General features: G+C 33.5%; 2 protein-coding genes across 8 annotated transcripts in view; both read left to right on the top strand.

The window, feature by feature from the left end:
* The window catches only part of LOC129793116 (prominin-like protein), a 29,644-nt gene extending 16,661 nt beyond the window's left edge, over positions 1-12,983 (top strand). The window contains exons 3-13 of one of the 7 annotated variants that reach the window (XR_008750880.1): positions 2,342-2,486; positions 2,592-3,073; positions 3,145-3,269; positions 6,215-6,660; positions 7,200-7,304; positions 7,379-8,255; positions 8,340-8,461; positions 8,593-8,643; positions 8,746-8,877; positions 9,019-9,295; positions 10,743-10,858. Coding sequence is in view for 3 of the 7 variants with exons in the window: in XM_055832767.1 (XP_055688742.1) it covers positions 2,342-2,486; positions 2,592-3,073; positions 3,145-3,269; positions 6,215-6,660; positions 7,200-7,304; positions 7,379-8,255; positions 8,340-8,461; positions 8,593-8,643; positions 8,746-8,877; positions 10,743-10,857 (2,600 nt within the window). In the remaining 4 variants the exon portion in view is untranslated. Of the gene's footprint in view, positions 1-2,341; positions 2,487-2,591; positions 3,074-3,144; positions 3,270-6,214; positions 6,661-7,199; positions 7,305-7,378; positions 8,256-8,339; positions 8,462-8,592; positions 8,644-8,745; positions 8,878-9,018; positions 9,516-10,742 lie in introns of those variants that run through there. The other 6 variants (XR_008750882.1, XR_008750883.1, XR_008750881.1 and 3 more) reach the window with 6 other exon arrangements.
* Positions 12,984-14,031: 1,048 nt separating this feature from the next.
* Positions 14,032-22,467, top strand: part of LOC129793114 (uncharacterized) — a 52,876-nt gene continuing 44,440 nt past the window's right edge. Inside the window, exons 1-2 of the mRNA XM_055832765.1 lie at positions 14,032-14,270; positions 16,958-17,911. Coding sequence (XP_055688740.1) covers positions 17,909-17,911 — 3 coding nt within the window. The 5' untranslated portion in view covers positions 14,032-14,270; positions 16,958-17,908. The remainder of the gene's footprint in view (positions 14,271-16,957; positions 17,912-22,467) is intronic.

The following is a 22,467-nucleotide window of genomic DNA, read 5'->3' as shown; positions in this document are numbered from 1 at the left end:
TAAGTCATAGGGCACAATGGTTAAATATTGGAAATGAAAAGTTTCTCCGCCATAGCACGTTGCAAGATTACATATATATTGAGGGAAATATTGAAATTTATTGCACATGCAACTTGTATGTGAATGCATTTTATACATTTATATACAATATGCATATAGAAAAAGAATTCAAGCCAGATATTTTAGCATTCAGCGACACTTGCTAGCGCGAGAGAGCCTCCATTTGAGCACCATCCGCTATGGAATTTATGTTCAAAAGCCAACAAATTTGATTGCATGCGGCTTGTGGATAAATTGTGTGTCTGATGAAAGTTGAACAATCTCTTTTGTTCAGCAATTGATAAATATATATAGAGAAATTGTGGCCATGTCAATTTATTTTTCATGCTATGTCCCTTTTTTATGTATTGGCTGCAGAAGCAGCTTCAAGATTAATTAGGAAGCTCCAGACGGACAAAAAGAGAGAGAGAGAGACGGAGCAAAATTTCTGCAACATAAAGGGAATTTTAGTGAATGTTGCATTGCAGATAAATTTTCATTTTGAAATCTCTTTATTTTACGTACAGAACATGCCAAGAATAATTTAGGTTAGTGACCTAAATCTTACATAAAATGGAGAGGAAAATGAGAAAATCTCTCAGAGGTGCTCGAAATCAATAAAATTTGCTAATAGCCCCTGCTCAGTCGTCTCTCACAGTTTAATCAAGTAAAATATTCATGTGGAACAAGTCAAATAATTTACTTCTTCCCCCTTTTCTTTTACAACAATTTGTAATGGTTTCTCATTGATTTTGATTTATTACATCCTTCTTTACATTTCCTAAAAGATTCGACAGCTAAAAAGAGCACGGAATTCTTTGAAAATTTAAAATTAATCTGTTAAAATTTAAAGGCAATAATTTATATTAAAAATTCCTTTTTATCCCATTTTTTTTTTCATTTAAATGTATCCGTTGAATAATTTCTCAGCAGGGAGTTCAATGTATAGAAAATTTTCCAATGTGAATTGAGAAATTCATGTTTGCATAAACTTTTCCCATTATTCCGATTCCACAAAACGCATTTCATTTCTTGAATTCTAGAGCAATATATACCTATAAATGAAGTCTCGGATGAACAATTTAGTTCAATAAAATTTGCAAAAACATTGGCAAGGACAAACTTTTTTTTTCTCTTTCCTTGAAGAAGTTTTACTCCCGGAATAAGAAGGAGGGCGGTCAAAAGTGAATTTCCAACTGATGTTTGACCCTATTTCCCATCCAATAGTATTTTGTTGTTCATGTTGGGCGGCAAGAAAGTTATGTGTAGTGTGTTATGTAAACAAATACCCCAAGATCAAGATAAAATAAGTTATATTTACACATTTAAAACACCTACCCAGTGTCTCTCTGTCTGTTTTATATTATATAGTTTACAGTATTAATTACTCGCCTGATCTGTATTATATACAATGGAGTAATTTATGATTTTCACTTCTCTGGAAATCTTCTGTTGATATTTTTAAAAATGCTGATTAGAAGGATATTTAATTACGAGGTAAATTGTCGCTTCGCTCCAATTTACCTCGCCCCGCTTCGCGGGGATTTGTTGCGCTTCGCGCAAATTTTAGAAAAAAAAATTATGATGGTTTATAAGTATATAAGTATATTTGGGCCACTTATCAAACCCAAAAGAAAAAAATCGTAAAGAGAAGAAATCATTTTCATACAACATTTCGGGCGCCAAATTCAAAAATTCGCAAAAATTGCATGAGAGTTATATGGGGGCTACCTGAAGGGGGGCTTTGGGGGGAAAATGGATACGGCCACTCGAAACCGCCTGTTATAAGGAGCCTCTGTACCAAATTTCATCACGATCGGTCAAACGGTGTAGATTTGTATAGCCGAACACGACTGATTACCAACAAACAGACCTTTCTTTATTATATAGACAAGAAGGGAAATTTTGATATTTGACTCTTTATATTTTTGAAGAAATTTTGTGTTTTAGGTTTGAGAGCAAGAAATTGAGAAATTGATTATGGAATCTTTCAGTAGAAAATGATAAGGAAGTAATTTTTTTTTACAAGAAGATAGAGTTTTATATATAGAAATTGACCTTATAATCCAAAGAGGTCAACAAATAAAAATTATTTGGGATATAAGTTGATTCATTTAATCCCACCAAAGGTTATTAGAAAAAAAATATAGGTAATAATGACAATCACCTGATTGATTTTCTTTTGCTGATTCATTTCAATATGTATACACTTAAACTTTCCGTTTTATTGGCACTTTCTATTGTAAGTAGAGTATTTTTGGTTGGTTGGGGTATTATAAATGGATTTTCTCCTTGTACACAGGTTACATCATTGTATCAGATCGGAGTGTTGCTTTGGGGCCAAAAGTGCAAAATCACGAATATGGTGATTTAGCAAAGCACTATTGGGCCATTTTGGTAGTTGTCTCCCTGGCGGCTCTCATCGTTGTTCTCACGCCAATTGTTGGGTAAGAGAAGAGTATTTTATGCTCTCTTGCTATACATGTCTTGTGGATTTCCGGTTAACTCTAACCGCGAGTTTTTTCTTTATTTTCTCATTGTTGTTGCTGCAGATTCTGCTTCTGCTGTTGCCGCTGTGCTGGAGCATGTGGTGGACGATCTCAACCATTTGACAAGAAGCACGACACTTGCCGTCGTGTCTTCCTCGGTTTATTCCTCATTTGTGCCGGGACGGGAATTGTTTTTGGTGTTGTGGTGGCATTTGTAACAAACAGCTATATGCAGCATGGTGTTGAGAATGCCACAACGTCTGCCAAGGAGGCTGTCGATGATACACGGTTGTTCCTGAAGACAACATCAGGGGAGATAAATCATTTACTCGTGCGAAATTACAATGAATTGTCCCATCATCTGCATCAAATGCTCAATGAGACGGCCACGGTGACAATGACGAGGCTGGATGAGGCCTCAAATGCAATTTCCCTTACACAGCTCAATGATTTTGTACAAACACTGCCGCAGGTTAGAGGGAATCTCGAACGTCTCAAGGATCTCACAAATGATTTACGAACTAATGCATCACAATTGAATGATGGTGAGTGGAAATTGGCTAATAAAAATTGGCGCAAAGGGGAAGGTTTGTAATTGAATTTTTCTCCCGGGCAGGACTAAGGGGTGTTAAAAGGGAACTTTTGCACTCACTCAGTAATTGTGCCGCAGCCGCATGTCGTGAAGTTGAGGAACAATATCAAATTGGAACGCTCGATTCAAATGGCTATGACTACAATCAGGTAAGTTTTTCTCTTCTTTGAGTCTTATTGTTAAAGGAAAAAAAAATTAACAAACTTTGCTAACTACTTGGGGCTAGATGATTAGAATTATTTATATCCCTTCTCCTTATTCTTTTCCCCACGAAATTGCAATTATTTTAACTCTTCAAAATGTTGAAAATAAATTTATAATGGCTATACATACTACGACACTCCTACTGTATTTTCCTCAACGATATTATTTATTTCATTTTACATTCCTTCACATCCTCACCACAGGTGAAGAAAAACCCAACTGCATTTCCTCCACATATTACAATATGAAATTTCTTTTATCTCTTTTCCATGCAAAGATGCTAGACAGGTATTTTCCTCGGGTACGTCTTTTTTACAACATCACTCTGTATTTTATATACCTACATATTTATTTATAAACTGCAATATCTGCTGCACCGTCATTTCCAGTCTTGAATTTTTTTTTTTACAAATAAACTTTATTTTCTTTTTCATTTTGGTTTCCTCTTGAGTTGCAATTTTATTGTATTTTCTCGTCTGATTTTTCTGTATAAGTTTTGCAATAGTGTGTGACTGATAGAGATTTATATTTCTCTAGAATTGCATGTGTCATCAACAGAAGATTTTTTTTTTAATAAGTTTTAAATTTTAGAAACTTATTTCACTTCGTTTCAGTTATGTTTTATTTCCACGTAGCTCATTTTTATTTTTAAAATAAATAAATTTATTGAGGTATTTAGACAAGTGTCACAGTTGGATGATATATAGTTTATGAAGAAGAAGGAAAAAAGTGTGAATGTGAGATGAATAACAACACGAAGAAAGTTTTTAACCACCCACAGAGAAAATTCTCTAAACACAGAGATGAAAATTCAAGAGCAAAGTGAAGGAGAAATGAATTATCACACTGATAATTACAATAATTCTCTTGACAATTTGATAAAACATAAAAGAAATACAAAGATTCTTTTATTCTATTAATAAAGCTGTACAAGAAGTCTCTCAAAATTAACTCTGTGACATTTATTTTAAAAAGTTTTCTTTATACACAAAATTCACTAAATAAACTCCCCAAAGAGCATTTATGTTTCAATTTAGGGCTATGCGTGAAATGACTTTCCAAAAATGTCATTAAACTGTGATTGATTGTTTTTGCATAAAATCATTAATCATTGGTAGATGTTTTTTTTTTGTCAAATTTTGCTCATAATTTTGTAGAATTTATATCTTTTTCATCTCATAAAATGGACAAAATACCCAAAAAAAGACTTTTTTTTTAATATCAAAAAAGTTATTTTGTAGTGTCCCAGTAAAAATAAATTTACAACATAAAGTTTTCTCAGAAGGATAAATAAAATTCAACCAAAAAGCTTTTAGTGTATGTATGTGATGACCTAAATGGAAAGAATTGAGAGAGTTTGTTGAAATAGGAAAGAAAAAAAATAAGAAGTTTTCATTTCAATTGCTTTCTGTAAGTGCAAGTTTAATTTTTATCTCGTAAGTTTTAAGTTTTTGTCCACAATATTCTTTTCTTTTGCTTCTTTTCTTTTTTCCTTTCTCCACTAACCACATTAACCGTATCTTTAGCACTTTCGCTGTCTTTTCTCTCTCTTGAAAGAACAAGAGAAAAAAGTCAATCATAACGCGTCCAGTTATTAAAGTTGGTATACCACAACGCGGATGGGTCAGTCTATGTGTTGTAATTTAATTTGTGAGCAGAATTAGTAGGCAAAGTTGATTTTTTTTATGAAATTCATCAATATGAAAGTTAAAAATGCTCATATCTGAAGTTCTATAAGACCTACAGAAATTTCTTGACTAGTTTTGGAAAGGTATTAAAATAGGCTATAAAGTGACATAAATTTCAATAATTTTCAAGGTCACATCTAGAACAAAAATGGCGGATATTTGTTTGATCAAAACAGTTTTTTGCACTTTTTGTCCTCAAGGAATGGTTCTTGAGGTTTTCAATGTTCTAGAAAGTTGTAGAGTTTTGCAAAACCTTTAATTTGATACCAAATTGAGCAAAATTGGACAAGCAAAACAGGAGATATGGCTCTTAGAACTTTTCAAATACAAGAAATTTTCAAATGGTCATATCTTCTAAACGGCGACATAGATTTTCTTCATTTTCGGACTGGTGCAAGATTATTAGTCCTGCTATAACATATCAAAATTTAAAGAAAATCTATAACAGATGTTCGGAGATATAGCCCCTTAAAGTTAGGCAATTTTTGTTTTTGATTTTAGCGCCTCTTGCGGATGTTTTTGGAACTTGGAATGCTCCAGACAGTTGTAGGGCTTCTCAATACCTTTCATTTGATACCAAGATGGTCAAAATCGGTCAAGCCGTTCATGAGTTATATCGAAAAAACACTTTTTGCTTTAGGTCGCCATATTTGCTAAACCGCTTGACCGATTTTCAAGTATGAATTGTTGATAAAAACGTCTCACTGAGCTCTACAACATACTAAAATTTCAGACCTCTAGCTATAAGGGAACTAGTTGATGGTATTTCAAAATGGCGGACGGCGGCCATTTTGAATTTTAATAATGCGAAAAAATGAAAATTTACACCCACATTTCCATAGAAAACTTCAAACCGGAAGTCTCTATTTATTACCGTTCTCGAGCTATAAGGCAAAGTTTGGACCACCGGAAGGCCGGCCGGCAGGCCGGCAGGCCGGCCGGATCAAAAATTTTCCACCACCATTTTCGTAATGTGGGAAGTCTAAAACGTGCTCTTACCAAGTTTGAGTCCGATCTGAGGTGGTCGGTTTTTCCGATGATTACAATACTTGGTATGCCACGATCGTGGTATACCAACTAATAATAATAATAATGTGATACGCACAGCATGTAAAGTGCGTGCGTGCGTGCCAATTGAACTTTATCGGAATTTCTTTTTTTTCTTTCTTTTTTTTTACTTAAAACATCATTCACCAACATAGCTGCCAGATGTGACGAATACAATTGAGAATGTGAAAACATTGATAAGTGGAAAATTAATGACCTCCTTGGCGGATGGGCAGCAAGTTGTGGAGGGTGTAAAGAAGAAGATAAATGATGTGATTGGTGAGAATATTCCGCGTGTGAGTATGGCCATCAATGAGGCTGGACTTGCCATGAGGGATGTCTCCAATGAAGTTACAAAAACAATCGATAGAATTTCCGATCTTTCCGGGAATTATACATATAAATACTTTGATATGGCCGATGACTACATCCGGGAGTACAGTGTCTATCGATACTATGCCGGTCTTGCCATTAGTTCCGTACTCCTTCTCATCCTCCTTTGCATCTCAATGGGATTACTCTGTGGCATTTGTGGCAAACGACCCGATGGCTATGGGGATGATTGCTGCAATAAAGGCGCCGGTGGAAGATTTCTCATGATGTTTGTATTCTTTTTTTATTTATTTTTAATGCTAAAAGGAGGCTGGATTGTTCTCTCTATGCTGTAGCTGTCGCAGAAGATTTTCAAAAAGTTCTTAAGGGTCTCTTGGTTTTTTATGTATTTTCATTTATAAAATTTCAAAATGAATTATTGCAGTAAAAGAATAGTCAAATTTTTTTTTTATATTTTGGATAATATTTATTTCTTAACATTTTTACGCAAATAAATTAACATGAATTAGAATTAATTTGATTCTAACTCAGATTAAACATAATTTTGATCTGAAATTTATGCTCTTTAAACAAGCCTCATAATTAATTATTTTTCTCTCAGAATAATCTTTTATTCATGCATTTTCAAAACTTTCAAATACTTCCTAAAACAAAGTAGAAAAAAATAAACATTAATCAGCACAAAAGAAATCATTGCAGTCTCCTCCAAAAGCAAAATCTGTTTACCTTAAAAAAAAGAGCTTCATAAGAAGAAAGGGACACAAAGGCACAATTTTGTAAATGGAGGATGTTTATAATATTTTACAGGGCAGTAGCTGTGATCTTTCTCACACTTTCTTTGCTCACATTGGCAGCTCTAATTCAATTTCTTGTTGGATTAGTTGCTCACCGTGCTGTCTGTGTATCACTCAAGTGAGTCTTAAATTTTCAAAGACTTTTCTCATTTTTGCAATATATAAGCGAAATTCTGATGTTTTCTTTTGCAGAAATCCATCTAATGATCAAATTTTCAATCATGTGGATCATCTCATTGATCTCAACACTGTGATGTATCCATCGTCTTCCAATACACGCGGAAAGAGTGGCAAAGTGCGACAGTATCAGCGTGAAACGACACCATTTAGGATTTCTCAAGTTATTGAGGCATGTCATGGCAATAAGGCTGCCTATGAGGTGCTCCAATTGCGTAATTTCCGTGATATTGGTGAAATTCGTGAATACCCGGAGCTGTACAACATCGATGGGCTTCTGGATGATTTAATAAAGAGCATTGAGATTGAGAGTAATCTCCAAATACTCAGCAATGATGCTCGTGAGGAGATTCAGAGGCTCGCTGTGTCGGAACTCAATGATTTCCCAGCATATAAATTCGAGCAATACCTCACGGATGACATTACAAAGATCAATTTAACGGAATTGGCGCTAAAACTTGAGGAGACGGCAAATAAAATTCCCAATTCCCCGAATATGAATGAGATTCGTGTGAGTTTGCGCAATCAGGCGTTGCACCTGAAGACGTACCAAACAAGCCTCGTAGCACCCATGACAGATGGGAAGAATGAGATTCTTGCACTTGCACAGGATCTCGATAAGACACTCCATTTCAATTCAGACAGCTTTGAGCAGGCAATTAATAAGTTTTTAGCTGAAACGGATAAAGCGCAGGAGTTTATTAATCAAAATGGAACGCAATTTGTAAGGCAAGTTATTGGGGAGCTCACAACGGGCTTCCGCAATGAGATCACGTCCTATTTGGAGCTTGTTATAACAACCATGGAGAATAAAGTTGGACGTTGTGGTCCAATTAGTAATGTCTACAATGCCACACTCGTTGCAGTTTGCAATAGAGTCATTGATCCTTTGGTAAGTTATCTCCGAAAGATTTCTTTTTCTCTCGAAAAATTCTAATTAATTCTTCTCTACTTTCTCAAATTTTGTTATTTCTAGAATGGATTCTGGGCTGGTGTTGGATGGTGTGTACTCATTTTTATCCCAACAGTCATTTTATGCGTAAAACTATCGAGTCTATATCAGAAATCTGATCCCTATCCGGGACCTCTTGTTGAAAGGTAAAGTAAAAGTTCTTTAATTTTGTTGTTGTTTGTTTTTGAATTTTCAATCACCTTTCACTTGTGCCGTTGTATTAAAATATCTGCATTTCTCTTCCATCCGCCTCTGTGTTGTTCTATTCGTGCTGCAGTGAATATTTGTACGATGCTTATAGCGAGAGGGACAACATTCCATTGGCAAAGTATGTCTTATTACCATTATTGCTTGAAATTTCTCTACAAATGCTTGAAGATTTCTTTTTTCTAAAAGATTCTTTTGGTATTTTTTTGTTTTGTTTCAACAGTGGACCAAAACACAAGAGGCGCAATAAGAAATACGAACGACGAAGGAATTCACGTGATCCACGGGATTACTATGATGATTCCAACTCTCCAGGCGGTTCCAGGGACAATCGCTACAGTGATATGGCTCCCAAGTATGTTTTACTTAAAGACTAATTAAACTTCCTTTTTTTTTAACTTTTAACTTTAGTTTCTTTATGAAGAAAGCTTAAAAATTGGCTAAACTTCTTTTTCTAACAATGAAACAAAATTTATTTCTAAAATTATACTCTTAGTTTCAAACGATCCGATGGAAATAACAATGCCTTTCCATCTGGAAATCCATCGGGTCCGTCGAATATTTTCTACATAACAGCAGGTCAATCACCAACAACCCCCACGGCACCCACATCACCCGAAAATCCACACTTTGCGACCGCTGGTGGTCGATTCGAGCGGAAACAGACGCCTAAATCACTGAGGAGACCTTACAGATCGCAGTTTTACTAGAACGAAAAAAAATATATATATAAAATCAGTCCCTGAAAAAGTCAAAATTACTCACCAAATTCTGTAAGGAAACGTAACAAAAAGTTTTTTTCTTCACGTTTCATGTCATATTCTGTTCACAAAAATGACAAATTTTCGCAAACTTTCTCAAACAAAGTAAGAAAAAAATCAAACAGAATCATTCAAGAAGAAACTTCACGTAGAAAAGAATCCTTTTGTGACGTTCTCAGTGATGTCATTGGTGATGTAGAAAAAAACACTAAAAGATTTTTTTTAAATTGAAGACGGTGATGGGTTATACCTACTTTTTTTTTTCTTTTAAAAACTCTTTGATGTTCATTCTTTGTTCCATTTTAGACAATCAATTTCTCTCTCCAAAAAAATGGGTTATATTGGAAAGTTTTTGCTGAGAAAAAAAAATAGGAAATTTATGGATTTATTTTTAAAAGAACAAAGGATTGGCTTGAAATATATTTACATGCCATTTAAATGACCACAAATTATCCATATTGGTTAAAACTAATGTTGACGCAAATTTACCTTATTATGACTCAGAACGAGACTAATGTTGACTCAACTCCCTTATCGTGACTCAAATTTTCCCTAAATTTAACTCACTATTTGCCTAATGTAGACTCAGCCTTTACCTTATGGTAACTATGAAAAAGAATTGATTAATAAAATATGTATTAATAGTTGTATTAGAAGCCGACGTAAAACGTGAATTGTAATTTTTGACTGAGTTCCGATTTTCCGACGCTGACCGGGGGAAAAGTAAAATTTTCCAAAAATTACAATTTATGTATTAATAGTTGTCAAATCAATTGTTAGGATGAAAGTGTTTTAATTAATTATTACATATTTGTCGTAACCTTTTCAATGTAATTTTATTTAAAACACTTTATTTGTATATTTCAACACAACCGAAGATTGGGAATCTTACTTCTATCTTTTAACACAGGAGTATGGTTCATAATCTTCGGGGGTATTGTCGGCAGTATTTCATAAATCATGACACCCACATAGCGCTTGCAACTCGTATGGACCCCCTCTACCTTCATACCGAATTTCATCGTAAACGGCCCAGCCATTTCGAAAGAGTTAGCTTATCACAAACAAACAACAAAAAGACTTTTATTTATGAACTAATTTTCCACTAATAAGATTCTATTCATTTAAAATATTCGCTGTCTTACTTTTTTTTTTTAACGTCGCCTTAAGTTAATACTCGCGGCTACATTAGGTATTTTGTAGTACAGATAAGTTAAAAATTGAGTCACTATAAGGTAAAGGCTGAGTCTACATTAGTTAAAAATTGAGTCAACATTAGTATTTTTCTGAGTCACGATTGGATGGAGCCTTGTCCATGTTTCCTAGCAAAGCAGAAAAGATTTTCCAATTTACCTTTTTTTGGGGATTTTCATGTGAAATTTTAAGATGTGGAGGGACATCTCAGCAGCTTATTCTGTGAAATCTTTGCAAAATAAATTATATTGCTTTTCCATTGCAGACATTGGGAAGGAGGACCGCCTAGATACCAAAATCCACCCATGGCCCCACCTGCCTCTGAATACGAACGTCCACCGCCATACTATTTCCCAGGTGCACCAAGTGAGCACGATTAAAAGAAAAAAAAACCATTACATCCCATTCCATCCGCATGCAGAAATTTCTTTGCGTGCAATGAAAGTAAAAGAAAAAAAAAGTGAAGGAAGCAGCCACAATGCATTTTTTTGATTTATCCCATGTGAGTCCTGATGAGAGAAAGATTTACAGAAAGAAAAACCTTTTTCTTTAGCAATTAAGGTAATATAAAGCAAAAATCAATAAGAAAATGATCTTGCTCGTGATTTATTCTTTTTTTTTTTAAATAAATTTAATGATTTATTTGTTGGAGGAATTTCTGAATTGAAACCAGAAAATTCTTTTTTTTTGAGAAAATTTTTTTTTAAATGAAAACTAAAGGAATTTCACAATATTAGTAACAAAAAAGATATAGAAATTTCTCAAATTAATTTAGGAGTTTGTTTCCTTATAAAAATTATTTAGAAAAAGAAAAATAATTCGTTTAATTGAATTTTAGGTGATTTACAAGACAAACAATTTCTTCTTTTTCCAGAAAAAAATGGTAAGAAAGAAGAAAGTAAAAGATTTGAGTGAGATAAATTGGAGGTATAATTGAGAGAAAAAAAATATCTATAAACTGCCATTTTATTGATAAGAAATTGATAAACTTTCTCACTTGCGAGAGAACCAATTTTATGTGTGCGTGTATTGAATTCCATATAAACTTCCTTCCCCACACATCTTTATTTCCTTCTTTCCTCCCTTCTTTGCCATAAAAAAAACTCACAAACTTATCCTTTTTTCCATCCTTCAATATATAAAAGATTTATTACCACAACTTATAATTTTAATTAACAAATCAATATAAAAAAAAAAATATGTGCAAGAATTTGCAAAACCAATGAGATTAAAATGAAAACTTTTTTTTTTTAATTTATTAATTAAGAATTAAAATATAGAAAAAAAGAAAGATTTAATAAGAGAGATAGACAATGAATTTCCCAAAGCATCACTCACAAGTTATTGGAATTTAATAAAAGAAGAAAAATAAATAAATAGAAATATTTTTTGTGTGTAAATATTTTAAATATATAATAATAGAAATGATATTTTTGTTCGGATTTGTGTAATAAAAAGAAAACTTAAAAGAAATTCTTCTTCTCAATGTCACAGACAAAAATGCAAAACTAAAATATTAAATGTTGGACATTTTGGGAACTTTGAAAATTCTTCTTCAAATTTTGCACTAAAAGAGCTTGAATATAAAATCAATTTGAATTTTTTTTTTATTGAGGTAAAAATACAGAAAAAAAAGAATTTTTCAAAGCTTCTCAAAACATCTTTTTACTGTAAAACAGGAATTTAAACATTTTTTCCAACTTGACGTAGTATTTTGCTAATAAATAAATGAAACCCATTCTTCCTTGCCCAAGAACATTTTAATTTACATTTAAAGTTTTTTTTTCTTTAATTAAAATGTTCACAATTCAAGGATTTTTAGAGATGAAGAAAAGGCTGATTTTTACTCCTTTAAATGAATGATGAAAAAAAACAAGGTATATATTTAAAAAAAAATGCAAAATCATTATGTAGTAATTATATATTAAAAAGAAAAGAAAATATTAATGAAAAAAAAACATTTTAGCCAATACTATATACGAATCTACTTGAAATCCATCTCATTATCGTATATCTTATTGAAAGAACTTTCTTATCTTAATATTCTTCCTTGCCCTTCCTCAAAGAAACAAAATCAAGATAATTCACAAAAGAATCTTTGAAAATCTTTAAAAAAAAATATAATTTTAAAAAAAAATGCAACGTTTTCTGTGCAAATGACGTGAATTAAATAAAAAAATTCAAAGCATTTTTATACATTAAACATGAATGTAAAAAAAAATGTGAAGAAATATTTAAATGTGATTTTCTCGTTAATTAAAAAAATATATTATAATCCATTTTTTATTACATCGCATCAACATTAAGGACTTTTTTTTTTCTTTAGTTTTAGTTAATGCAAAATCAGTGAGAGAGAAAAATGATAAAATGTAGTCATTCTCTATTTAGTAATAAAATATCAAAATACATTGCGTATTAAAAAAAAAATTGATAAAAAATAATCAACTTCGGAGGATTATTGAAGGAGAGGAGACATTAAATGTAATAAAGTTGAATGAGACGGAAATTACATTGTATTTGTTTTGTTATCAAATGAGCCGGATAGGAAATATTTTATGATGAAAAAGTAAAAGAAGAAAAAATTGGGATGGTTTTTGCAAAACTCCCTCAGGCAGATAGACAATATCTTCAACAATAGGTAATGGTTCTAAGACGTTAAAAGTAATTATTTTCAGGTTATAAATTACATAAAAAAATGAATTTCTTGACCGAATTAATTCTGTTCTATTGCTCAGAAGTTTAAAAGAAATATTCAATAAATTAAAGGAAAAGTTTAGAGTCGTTGAGCTTGAAAAAAGCCCAAAATCCTTAACATCTACAAGACATTTAATTTTTGTCCTCAGCAATTACAAAAAACCGTCTTTTGCAGTTTGAAAGCTCTGAAAAAAAGCCTCGTTGTGTCTAACATTAGGCGATCGTACTATAAATTTAAATCTTTATAATCTGCATCAAAATTAATTAATTTGAATTTAATGCAAACGAACTATTCTTCCTCAGCTCGTGCCAAGATTCACAGAAGATACGAATAAGTACACCATCACCACCCAGTATATAAATTTAAACAAAAACGCATTGACTTTTATTTGCAAAGATGGTGAAGATGATGAGTAAACTCGCCTCTTCAATAAAAAAAAGCACAAACAGAGATTGAATAATTTGTCGGCCGGGAAAAAAGGTGCAAAGTTGCAGAGAGGTGCGCGCTCTCCAATCCGGAAGAGTGGCTCGCAACAGTTGAACGAAAAAGCAAAGCAAATCTTTACCCAAATGCCCACGGGGCGCGGTACCGCATAGATAAAACAAACAATTTCACACTCAATCTCGCGTTGCGCAAAATAAATCTCTCATATGTGGGCGATGTGTGAAGATGATCTCAAAGGGGCCAAGAGAGTTTTTTAGTGAGAGAGATAAAAAGAATTTAAAGAAAAAAAAAAGAGCCCAAAAACTATTTTCCACGTGCTGCTCGTTCTCACGTCCATCCACTTTCACATTTTACAAAAGCGCACCTCAATGGTGTGTGTGGGGGGGCTTTTCTTCACACATTCACTCTGGTACGTTGATTGCACCGGGTGACGCGTGATCATTTGGCGCTACACGAGAGCGTTTGTTGATCGCGCGTAATCGTTTGTTTTATCCATTATTGTGTATTTTCAACCTCAATGACTTTCTTTCGCAGAGACCCATCGGCCGTCTCTCCCTTCGCCAAATCAGCCACACGCTAACTAAATCAACCGCAAGCACATAAATGATTGGAGCTCTCAAATGAAGTGTAGTTTATGTGATGAACTTAAGCTTGGTAAGTTAATTTCCCTTTTTTTTATTCTATTGATTAATTTTTGATAAATAATCTTATTAAGAAAAAACAAATATTTAAGAAGGGAGTTTAAATTAAGCAAGGTCTTAAGAAAATTATGGAGTTCACAAGAATATTGGTACAACAATTAAAATCTGAAAGATATTTCAATTTTCAAGTAAAATTTGTAGGGGAACGTGGCCCAATTCCGACCTCCAAAGGTCCGCGAAGAATGACAAAAAATAGTATAAAATAAAAAGCAATATTCTTAATTTTTTGTACCATTTGAAAGCCCATTTAATGTTCTTTTAACTCTCATACATTTTAAGTTTTCCCATTTTAGCTGTGATTCTTTCTTCAAAGAGGTCTAGAGCTAGAGGTCTGAAATTTTGATATGTTGTAGGGGCCATCAAGACCTTTCTAACGATACCTCACAGCCAACGCCCGCCACGATTAAAGCTTTCTTCAAAATTTCTGCGCGTTGGCTGTGATTCGGCTCTCGAGTAAGTCTCTCCTCAAAATTTGCCCATCCTCAATTTTCAGTCAATTTCACATTTCACTGACAAAGAAAGAATCACAGCCCGTAAGTTTTACTTACCGTTCTTTCGCTTTATACTGTTCCATCCATGCTATATTTAATTTTTATCTTTGCAGTTTATATATATTTATCTTTGCATTTTTATATGTACCATATATTTGTGTAGTAGCGGATTGAAAAAGGCTTTAAGTGGTCCGAATTGGGCCACGTTCCCCTATGCAATTTTGTCTTTGAAACATCCCGAAGAGATGAAGCCCAATTTAATTTATCCATCCTATATGCATATAAAGCTATTGCAGCAGTAACACTAAGAGCAAATTAAGGAAGTTCCCACAGAAAACTGGGTGCGGGCGCTCATGATATCTTACTGCGGAAGTCTTATAGACTGACTCGCGATATTTTCTTGTTTTACCATCTTCGGATACTTCACACATGCTCTCTGGCGTACATCTCACATCACGTACCTACTTCTTTGGCCAAGAAGCTGAGTGAGGTAAAGTAAAGTTTCTGCATTTCAACAAGAAATAAAAAAGCTTACAAGGTGTTTAATGTTTTTTTTTCTTACTCGCACGCAGAGCCATTTTCATTGCATTTTTGCATTGTGCAACCTCTCAATCATTTCTATATTTGTTTGAGCGCGCGCATAGAGGGTGTTATGCAAAAGAATATTTCACCAGCAGATGTTACGAATTGCTTTGCAAAGAAAATTTTCTCCCTCTGTGGGGGGGAGGGACGTTTTTTATTGATTATTTGTTTCTTCTTTAAAATTCTCTTACAAATTCATCGTGTGCAAAGTAATCCACACAGAGTATGGCTTTGCTGGCTTTTCAAAATTTATTTTTCTTTTCACCTCTTTTAATCTCAATTGCACGAGAAAATTTCTCACACACACACACCACAATGCAATTCTTCACTCAACTCCTTATCTTACACGATGGTTTTTCCATTTTAGTCACCAATAAAATATACTAAAAGATAAAATTCATCGTGAAAGTCATTTTAAAATCCACCCACCCACTTTTAATCATGAATTTGCAACTCTGTTGCAATTTACATCTTTTGGTGCGTGCAAATCTCTCAATGTGCAATGGCAAAAGGAAAAAGCTACCATCAAGCTCTTTTTCGGTGGGAAAGTTTCAAAATGATGCAAAAGGTACATTCGTCGTGACGTGAATTGTGGCAAAGTGCATTTGCATCATATTATGGTCAATCCATTCATTTCGATTTATCAATTCATTATTCTTCTTTCTTTAATCTTACTTTTGAGAAAATAAATCCAAGATTAGCCCATTTTATCGTTAAAACATTGGAAGAAAAAAATTACCACAAAGATTCATTTCTCAGTTGCCCTGAAAAAAAATTTCTTCTCACCGACTTGACGTGGAATTTCAATTTAATAATTTCTTTTCACTTTTATTAGAATGAAAAATTAACAAGAAAAAAAAACCATAACAATTAATTAGATAAAAAAATTAGGGGCAAAATTCATTTAAAAATTAACTACTAAAAGGCGGGAATGGAGGTCAACTAACTAAATTCATTGAGTTTTTGCGTTTTTTTTTTTTGCAGTAAAAGTTCGCGCAATTAAAAGCAAGGGATCGTTCACTCAATTAAAAGCATTTCATGTCCATTGAGTGATTTGTAGATGATTAGTTTTGATTAAAATAAGCGCAATAAAATGCAAAGTCAATACACTTGTAAAATGAAATCAAAAGTTTTTTTTTGCATAAATTTTATCAATCTTCAGAGGTTCTTTTATGATCTAAAATCAATTGCAGATTTTATGTATTTAGCAAAATTCATTGAATAATTTTGAATGGAGTCTATTCACTTTTCTGCATGCCATTACTTTAATTTTTGCAGAATTTTCTCAGCTAATCTCAGAAGAAAGTTAAAAATCCCTTGAGTTTTATGTTAATTAACAATTAACTCTTTTCAGAAAAGAACCCATAACTCTTATTGAAATAATTTATATGTACTGAACTTAAATTTTATGGGAAAAGTATCAAATAAAAAAATCTCAGGCTGAGAAAGGTTAATTTTCGTTAAATCATTTAATGTTTTAAAAATTTAATTATCCTAAAAATCGTTATTTTTAAAAGATAATATAAATCAACCAACGATTTAATATGAAAATCATTTCTTTTTGTAGAAGATAATTCGCGAGGACAAAGGGATTTTTCTTGCACTGCGAATTCCCACCAAAAAAAAAAATAAAAGCAAAACTTGATGGAGAGTGGCGGTAAATCGATGACGTCGCATTGGTGTGAAAGACAATGCAGCTGCGTGCCCCACCTTTTCGTATTGCCGCCGCGGCTGCACACACAGAAGTCTTATAGTGGGGCGCTTGGCTGACTTTTGCGGGTGCCCCAACCTCTTGAGATTTCCCCAACACGGACTCAACAAATTAGACTCTCAGCGACTCTTAAGCGGATCGCGCGGATTTTCTATCGGCTCCTCCATGAGTTTTGAGTGATTGCAGCTCAATCTTTTCTCAGTGCTTTTTTCTTCTGTTTTTTTTTTTTTTAATTGAGTTCCAAACACACCTGAATTGGACTCCTCTTTAGGGGATAAACTGCGCCAAAGTGTGGATTTTGTGCCCTTGTGTGCGCGGAATGGGATAGAAATTTCCCGCAAGACTCAACGCAGGATTTTTTCCCCAAAGTTTTATTTTTTTTCTCATGCAAAGGAAAAGTGAAGCAAAGAGATATTTCTTTGAATTTAATTTTTCTCTCTGTCCAAACTATTGGTGATTTTATTGTTCGGAAAAACAACGAGAAAAAAAAGATCTTTCTGTATGAATGAAAAATTGTGAACAGAGGCGATTTAGTGAAATTTAAGTGGTTTGAACAAGTGAAACTCGACTCGACGACAGCACACAACCAGCATTAAGGTCGCCAATTCTCTGCCTTCACCACGTCTTGTGGATTTCTTCGCCAGGCAATCGCGCACATAGAAATTTGATAAAAATCCATTGGAGTGGAATTTTTTATTGGAGTGAGAGTTAATTGCAAAGAAAAACTTCAACGCCTTGAGATAAAGTTCTTCAACAGCAGCAACAACAACAACATTAAATTGACGAAGAAGGAATTTCTCCACAAAAATGGTGAGTCACCTTTACAAGACATTTTTATCCTTTTTTTTTTTTCAAAGAATAAAATGAAACAATTCCCATCCTAATTTGTTGTGATCGGAGGGCAAAAGACTGCCGTGTCCTCGCTCTACTTTCAATGGAAAAGCCAATCGAGAAAAATAGTGACGGCAAAAGGCGCGAACGTGCGCGCGTTTCACATTGAAAGAAACTATCCAAACATGAATAGTGGAAATTTTTTCTTCTCTCCCCAATCATTATTATATATTTTTCTCGTACAATAGACTGACCAGAAAGCCACACACGATGGATGGGGGGGAAAGGGAGTGGGTAATGCAGCTGTAGACGTAGTTATTTTTTTTCTGCTTATACCTGTTGAGGTGAAACAGTCGCCAATTGTCTCATAGAAAACTTAAAAAAAAAAATCCTAAACTCACTGCACAAGAATTCAAAGAAATAAGGTTCAAAACTCTTTTCTTCCCCTTTGCCCATTGTGTCTTAATTATTTTTTTTTATTTAATTAAATTGAAAATAAACATGTAAAATATTAATTAAATGTAATTATGAATTTTGAAAGCGCCATATGGGTTAAATACAATTTCAAAGAATTGATAATTTTGGGAAAATAATTAAATTTAATGATCTCTTAATAATTTTATGATGAAAGAAAATCCTTGTAAAGCCTCAAAGAAAATTATTTATTTTATATTTTACTAAGAAAAAATTATTTAAGTTTAAAGGATAATTTATTTTAAATGATTTTAAACTTATTTTTACCAGATTAATAAAGACTAAATTTATCAGTGTCAAATCTCCAAATAAACAAACTGGGAACTTCTTTTGGAAACCAATAAATCCCTTAATAGTTTATGAATTTTTCTATATAAAGAAAAACTTATGCACCAAATTGTGGATTTTTCCATTAAACCCCTCAAACTGTTATCATCGTCAGTCGTGCGTTAAAAAAAGCATCATTAAAATAAAATTAAAAGAAGAAATTTTCCCCTATTTAACGACTTTAACGGTTTAAGAGATAGTTCTTCCTCTTAATTTCTATAATGGGATTCTTTGGTGTTTCTTTGATTTAAATTAGTTCTCTAGAATGCAATTTAAATAGGTTGTTTTATGCTAAAATGTACAGTTTGTCCACAATAAAATGTGACAGAGTAATTTGGAGCAAAAATACGTGCACGAGAGAGCGAAGGAATTCTCATATATGAGGGGATAGTTTGATGTGTGTGGACCACATTTGAGACGCATTAATTACCCATTCCCGCTTGCTGACATGGTACAATTATATAGTCCGCGAGTATTTGACCCCTCGGGTGAGGAATTGCCATTTATTGAGGTTCTTTTTTTTCTCTCTCTTCATCTCTTATAGTTCATTTTGTGTGTGGTAAAACAGCATTTCTTGTTTTGTATCCAAGATCGCGCCATTTACATTTTAAGCTGCACACGCGGTGAAGACCTTCAGCTGTGCGCGCGAGCTTTGGTGTGATGTGCTGTGAGAGACTCACGCGGATTAATGAGCAGGTGGCATTTGGTCTGTGTGCCAAACGGACCATAAGCTATAAGATTGCTTTGGCCACATTGAGAGAGATGTATTCTCATTTGCCCGCGAGAAGTCAAATTGATGGATCTGATAAGCACCTTAGCACAATATTGTTGTGCCACTTGCGGAGGCCATTTGTGTGAACTTTTCTACCCAAATTTTCCTTCAAAAGATCTTCTTGTGAATGTTTAAATTTGTGCTGTGAAGCTAAATTTATTTGAATTTGAGGAATTGCTCAAGAAACGCACGCTCCATCTCCTCCCTCTTGTATGTATTTATGCAAAAGCTCTCCACACCGGAAAAGCTCCTCCTTTCGGAATTTGGCAATTTGTTTTAATGAATAAGAACCAGCAATTTTTTCATGCAAACCATTGTGCAAGAATATCTGGTAGTTTAGCAAATTATTCGACTCGCAGAGAGAGACAATTTACCACTTACTAATTAAGTCATGGATCATTATAAAAAGTCGCCACTCACCAATTGAGACTAACTGAGTGTTCTAGTTTGCCGCCTAGAGCTTTGGATGAAGTATATAGAAGACAGAGAGAAGAAATAAAAAAAAACTAAAACCAAACCACACATTATTAGATTGTTGCGAGCTTGAGAAACCAGGAAGTCCTTGGGTGTGCGTGTGGCTAAGAAATGAAACACAAGATGAAAGAGGGTAGTTACTCATCGACATGGAAACTGGTTTCAATTGTTGCGGTGGCATTTTGTCGTCTACAGGAAAAATATTATATATATCTCACAATCCAAGTTCCGGCCAATTCGTGCATGAATTCAAGGTTGAATTTCACAGAGTATGTGGTACCGCTCCCGGAGGGTACACCACAATGCTATATATGTATGTTTATGCAGAAGCTCTCACTCCTTCTCAAAGACAAGAGAAAAAAAAAGAAGCACACAGAAAAACCTACGCGAAAGCGCACTTGGAAACCACACAAAAGATTTCAACGTACAATGAGATGACGAACCCGCTCTGTGGGTCTTACAAATTTATTTTTCTTCCAAGAAATTGTAAATGCTTTTGGGACTTTTCTTTCAGGAAGTTATTTATGTATATTAATTGGAATTTTATATATTCATCATTAATTCTTTTTATTTTATTAAAAATTACTTTTATACTAACCCAATAAAATTATTTAATTTATTCTATATTCTAATTGTAATTTGCAACAAAAATTTCACAGCTGTTCCTCAACATTAGAAATTCTTCAGTAATTTTTCATAATCTCTCTGCATCTACCTGTAATTTGCTTAATGAAGCGCATATTTAAAAATTCTCAAAATCAGAATTATCCTCATTAAATTCTACTCCCAAAAATACCCGAGAAAATTTCTTAAAAGAAACGGAAGCGCAGCGAATGCTGCAATATGTAAAAGAAAAAAAAACATGGGAGTTTTCTTGCAGTTTGTTTTTGCTTAGTGAGCTCGCAAAAAAGGTGCACAAGAGTGTGGGGAATGAATTTTCTAAAAATGGGCGAGTTCGGTTCAGTATACTTAACTGGTGTGATTTGAAAGTTTTTTACCTGCTTACGCCACCAAGCGAAACGCCAATAAATACTTTTTATGCTCGCACACCAAACCTCTTTCGCGGTACTCGTGCCAATGCATTTAAAAAACTTCATATTTTCCATAAAAGTTGTGTTGTAAAATTGAATGATGAAAAAAGTATCATGAGAAGTATATGATTGGAAAAAAGGTAAAAATTCTTTTGAAAATAACTCTTGAAATTTTTCATTATTTGAGATTCTTAAATTAAAAGTTTATTCATTGAATAAAACTCTTTTGGATGAAAAATTTGTCTTATTAGGATGCAAAAGTTGTCTTAATTCAAACGCAATAATGCCTTATTTGGACGAAACTAGAGTTGTTGAATTAGAGCCATACCATGAAGCCCTACTGTATGCTCTATAATACTGCAATATAGGTTATTGATTGACGATGGAAATCTATTATAAAATTCTCCTACACACGTGTTTCTTACGAATAAACGTACTACATAAAGGCTAAAGAGTTACACGTATGTATACATTGCAAAATTCGCGAAAATATCTGCATGATCCATGCTAAGAAAAAAAAACTATGGATTTCCACAAAACGTTTTTAGCAACGCGATCACGTTACAACGAAAAAATGTTTTTTTTTTGGAATCATTCGAAAGGGAAATCTTCGTAATTTTCATATACAAACATTCTTTCAATTGAAAAGAAGACAGGACGTGAGTGGCAGAAAGTCCCCCACTGTGGAGGTCGATAAAATACCATCTTGAAGGTGCTCGTTTTTTGGGGGAAAATTTAAATCGCAAATATGAAAAACTTTGCACAGTGAGAGGGAAAAATGGTGGGAGAAAATTTCTTTACTTCCATGCAAAAATTTTTCTGTGGCAATACTTCGGCTCTTTTTTTTCTCTCCTCGCGTATAGCACAGAAACAATTTGCAAGCTCATTCACTCAGAGAGCTTTTTCAATACAAAATGTGCTGCTGAGTCAAATTGTAATTTATTCATTTCTGAGAGTTGTGCGAATTATAAATTGTGATCTATATGGTAGAATGGGGAGGGGGGGGGCTGAAAGAGTGGAGGTATGGAAAAAAAATTCAAGGCGTCACAGAATGCAGGAAGTAGGTTGGTCGCCGTAGATCGGTGCAATTTGAAATGGCTCGATCTGTGGTATGTGCACAAGAAGTTTCTCATTCGCTCAACTTCACTGGTTAAGTGGCTTAAATGGAAGATAAATATATATATAATTCAATGTGAGAGCTTCGCGATATATATTTTATTTCCACTAAAACACAAATTCATTTTGTGGAGTCTTTAAAAAAATAATTTGCCTCCCACAGAGGTTCTTTTCTTGAATCTTTTCTTAGCTCTTGTCTTATAACTCTCTCAGATTGAAAGCTTCTGCGAAGCGAATGTTTGAGACTAAAATGTGATTGATTATTGTTTAATTTTTTTTTTGCGCGATGACTACTTATGGTGCAAAATCTACACACAATAAGCAACTTAGAGGGGCTTTCA

This window comes from Lutzomyia longipalpis, chromosome 3 (genome assembly GCF_024334085.1).
Source record: "Lutzomyia longipalpis isolate SR_M1_2022 chromosome 3, ASM2433408v1".
NCBI classification, from domain to species: domain Eukaryota; kingdom Metazoa; phylum Arthropoda; class Insecta; order Diptera; family Psychodidae; genus Lutzomyia; species Lutzomyia longipalpis.
This window is presented reverse-complemented; position numbering and strand designations above follow the sequence as displayed.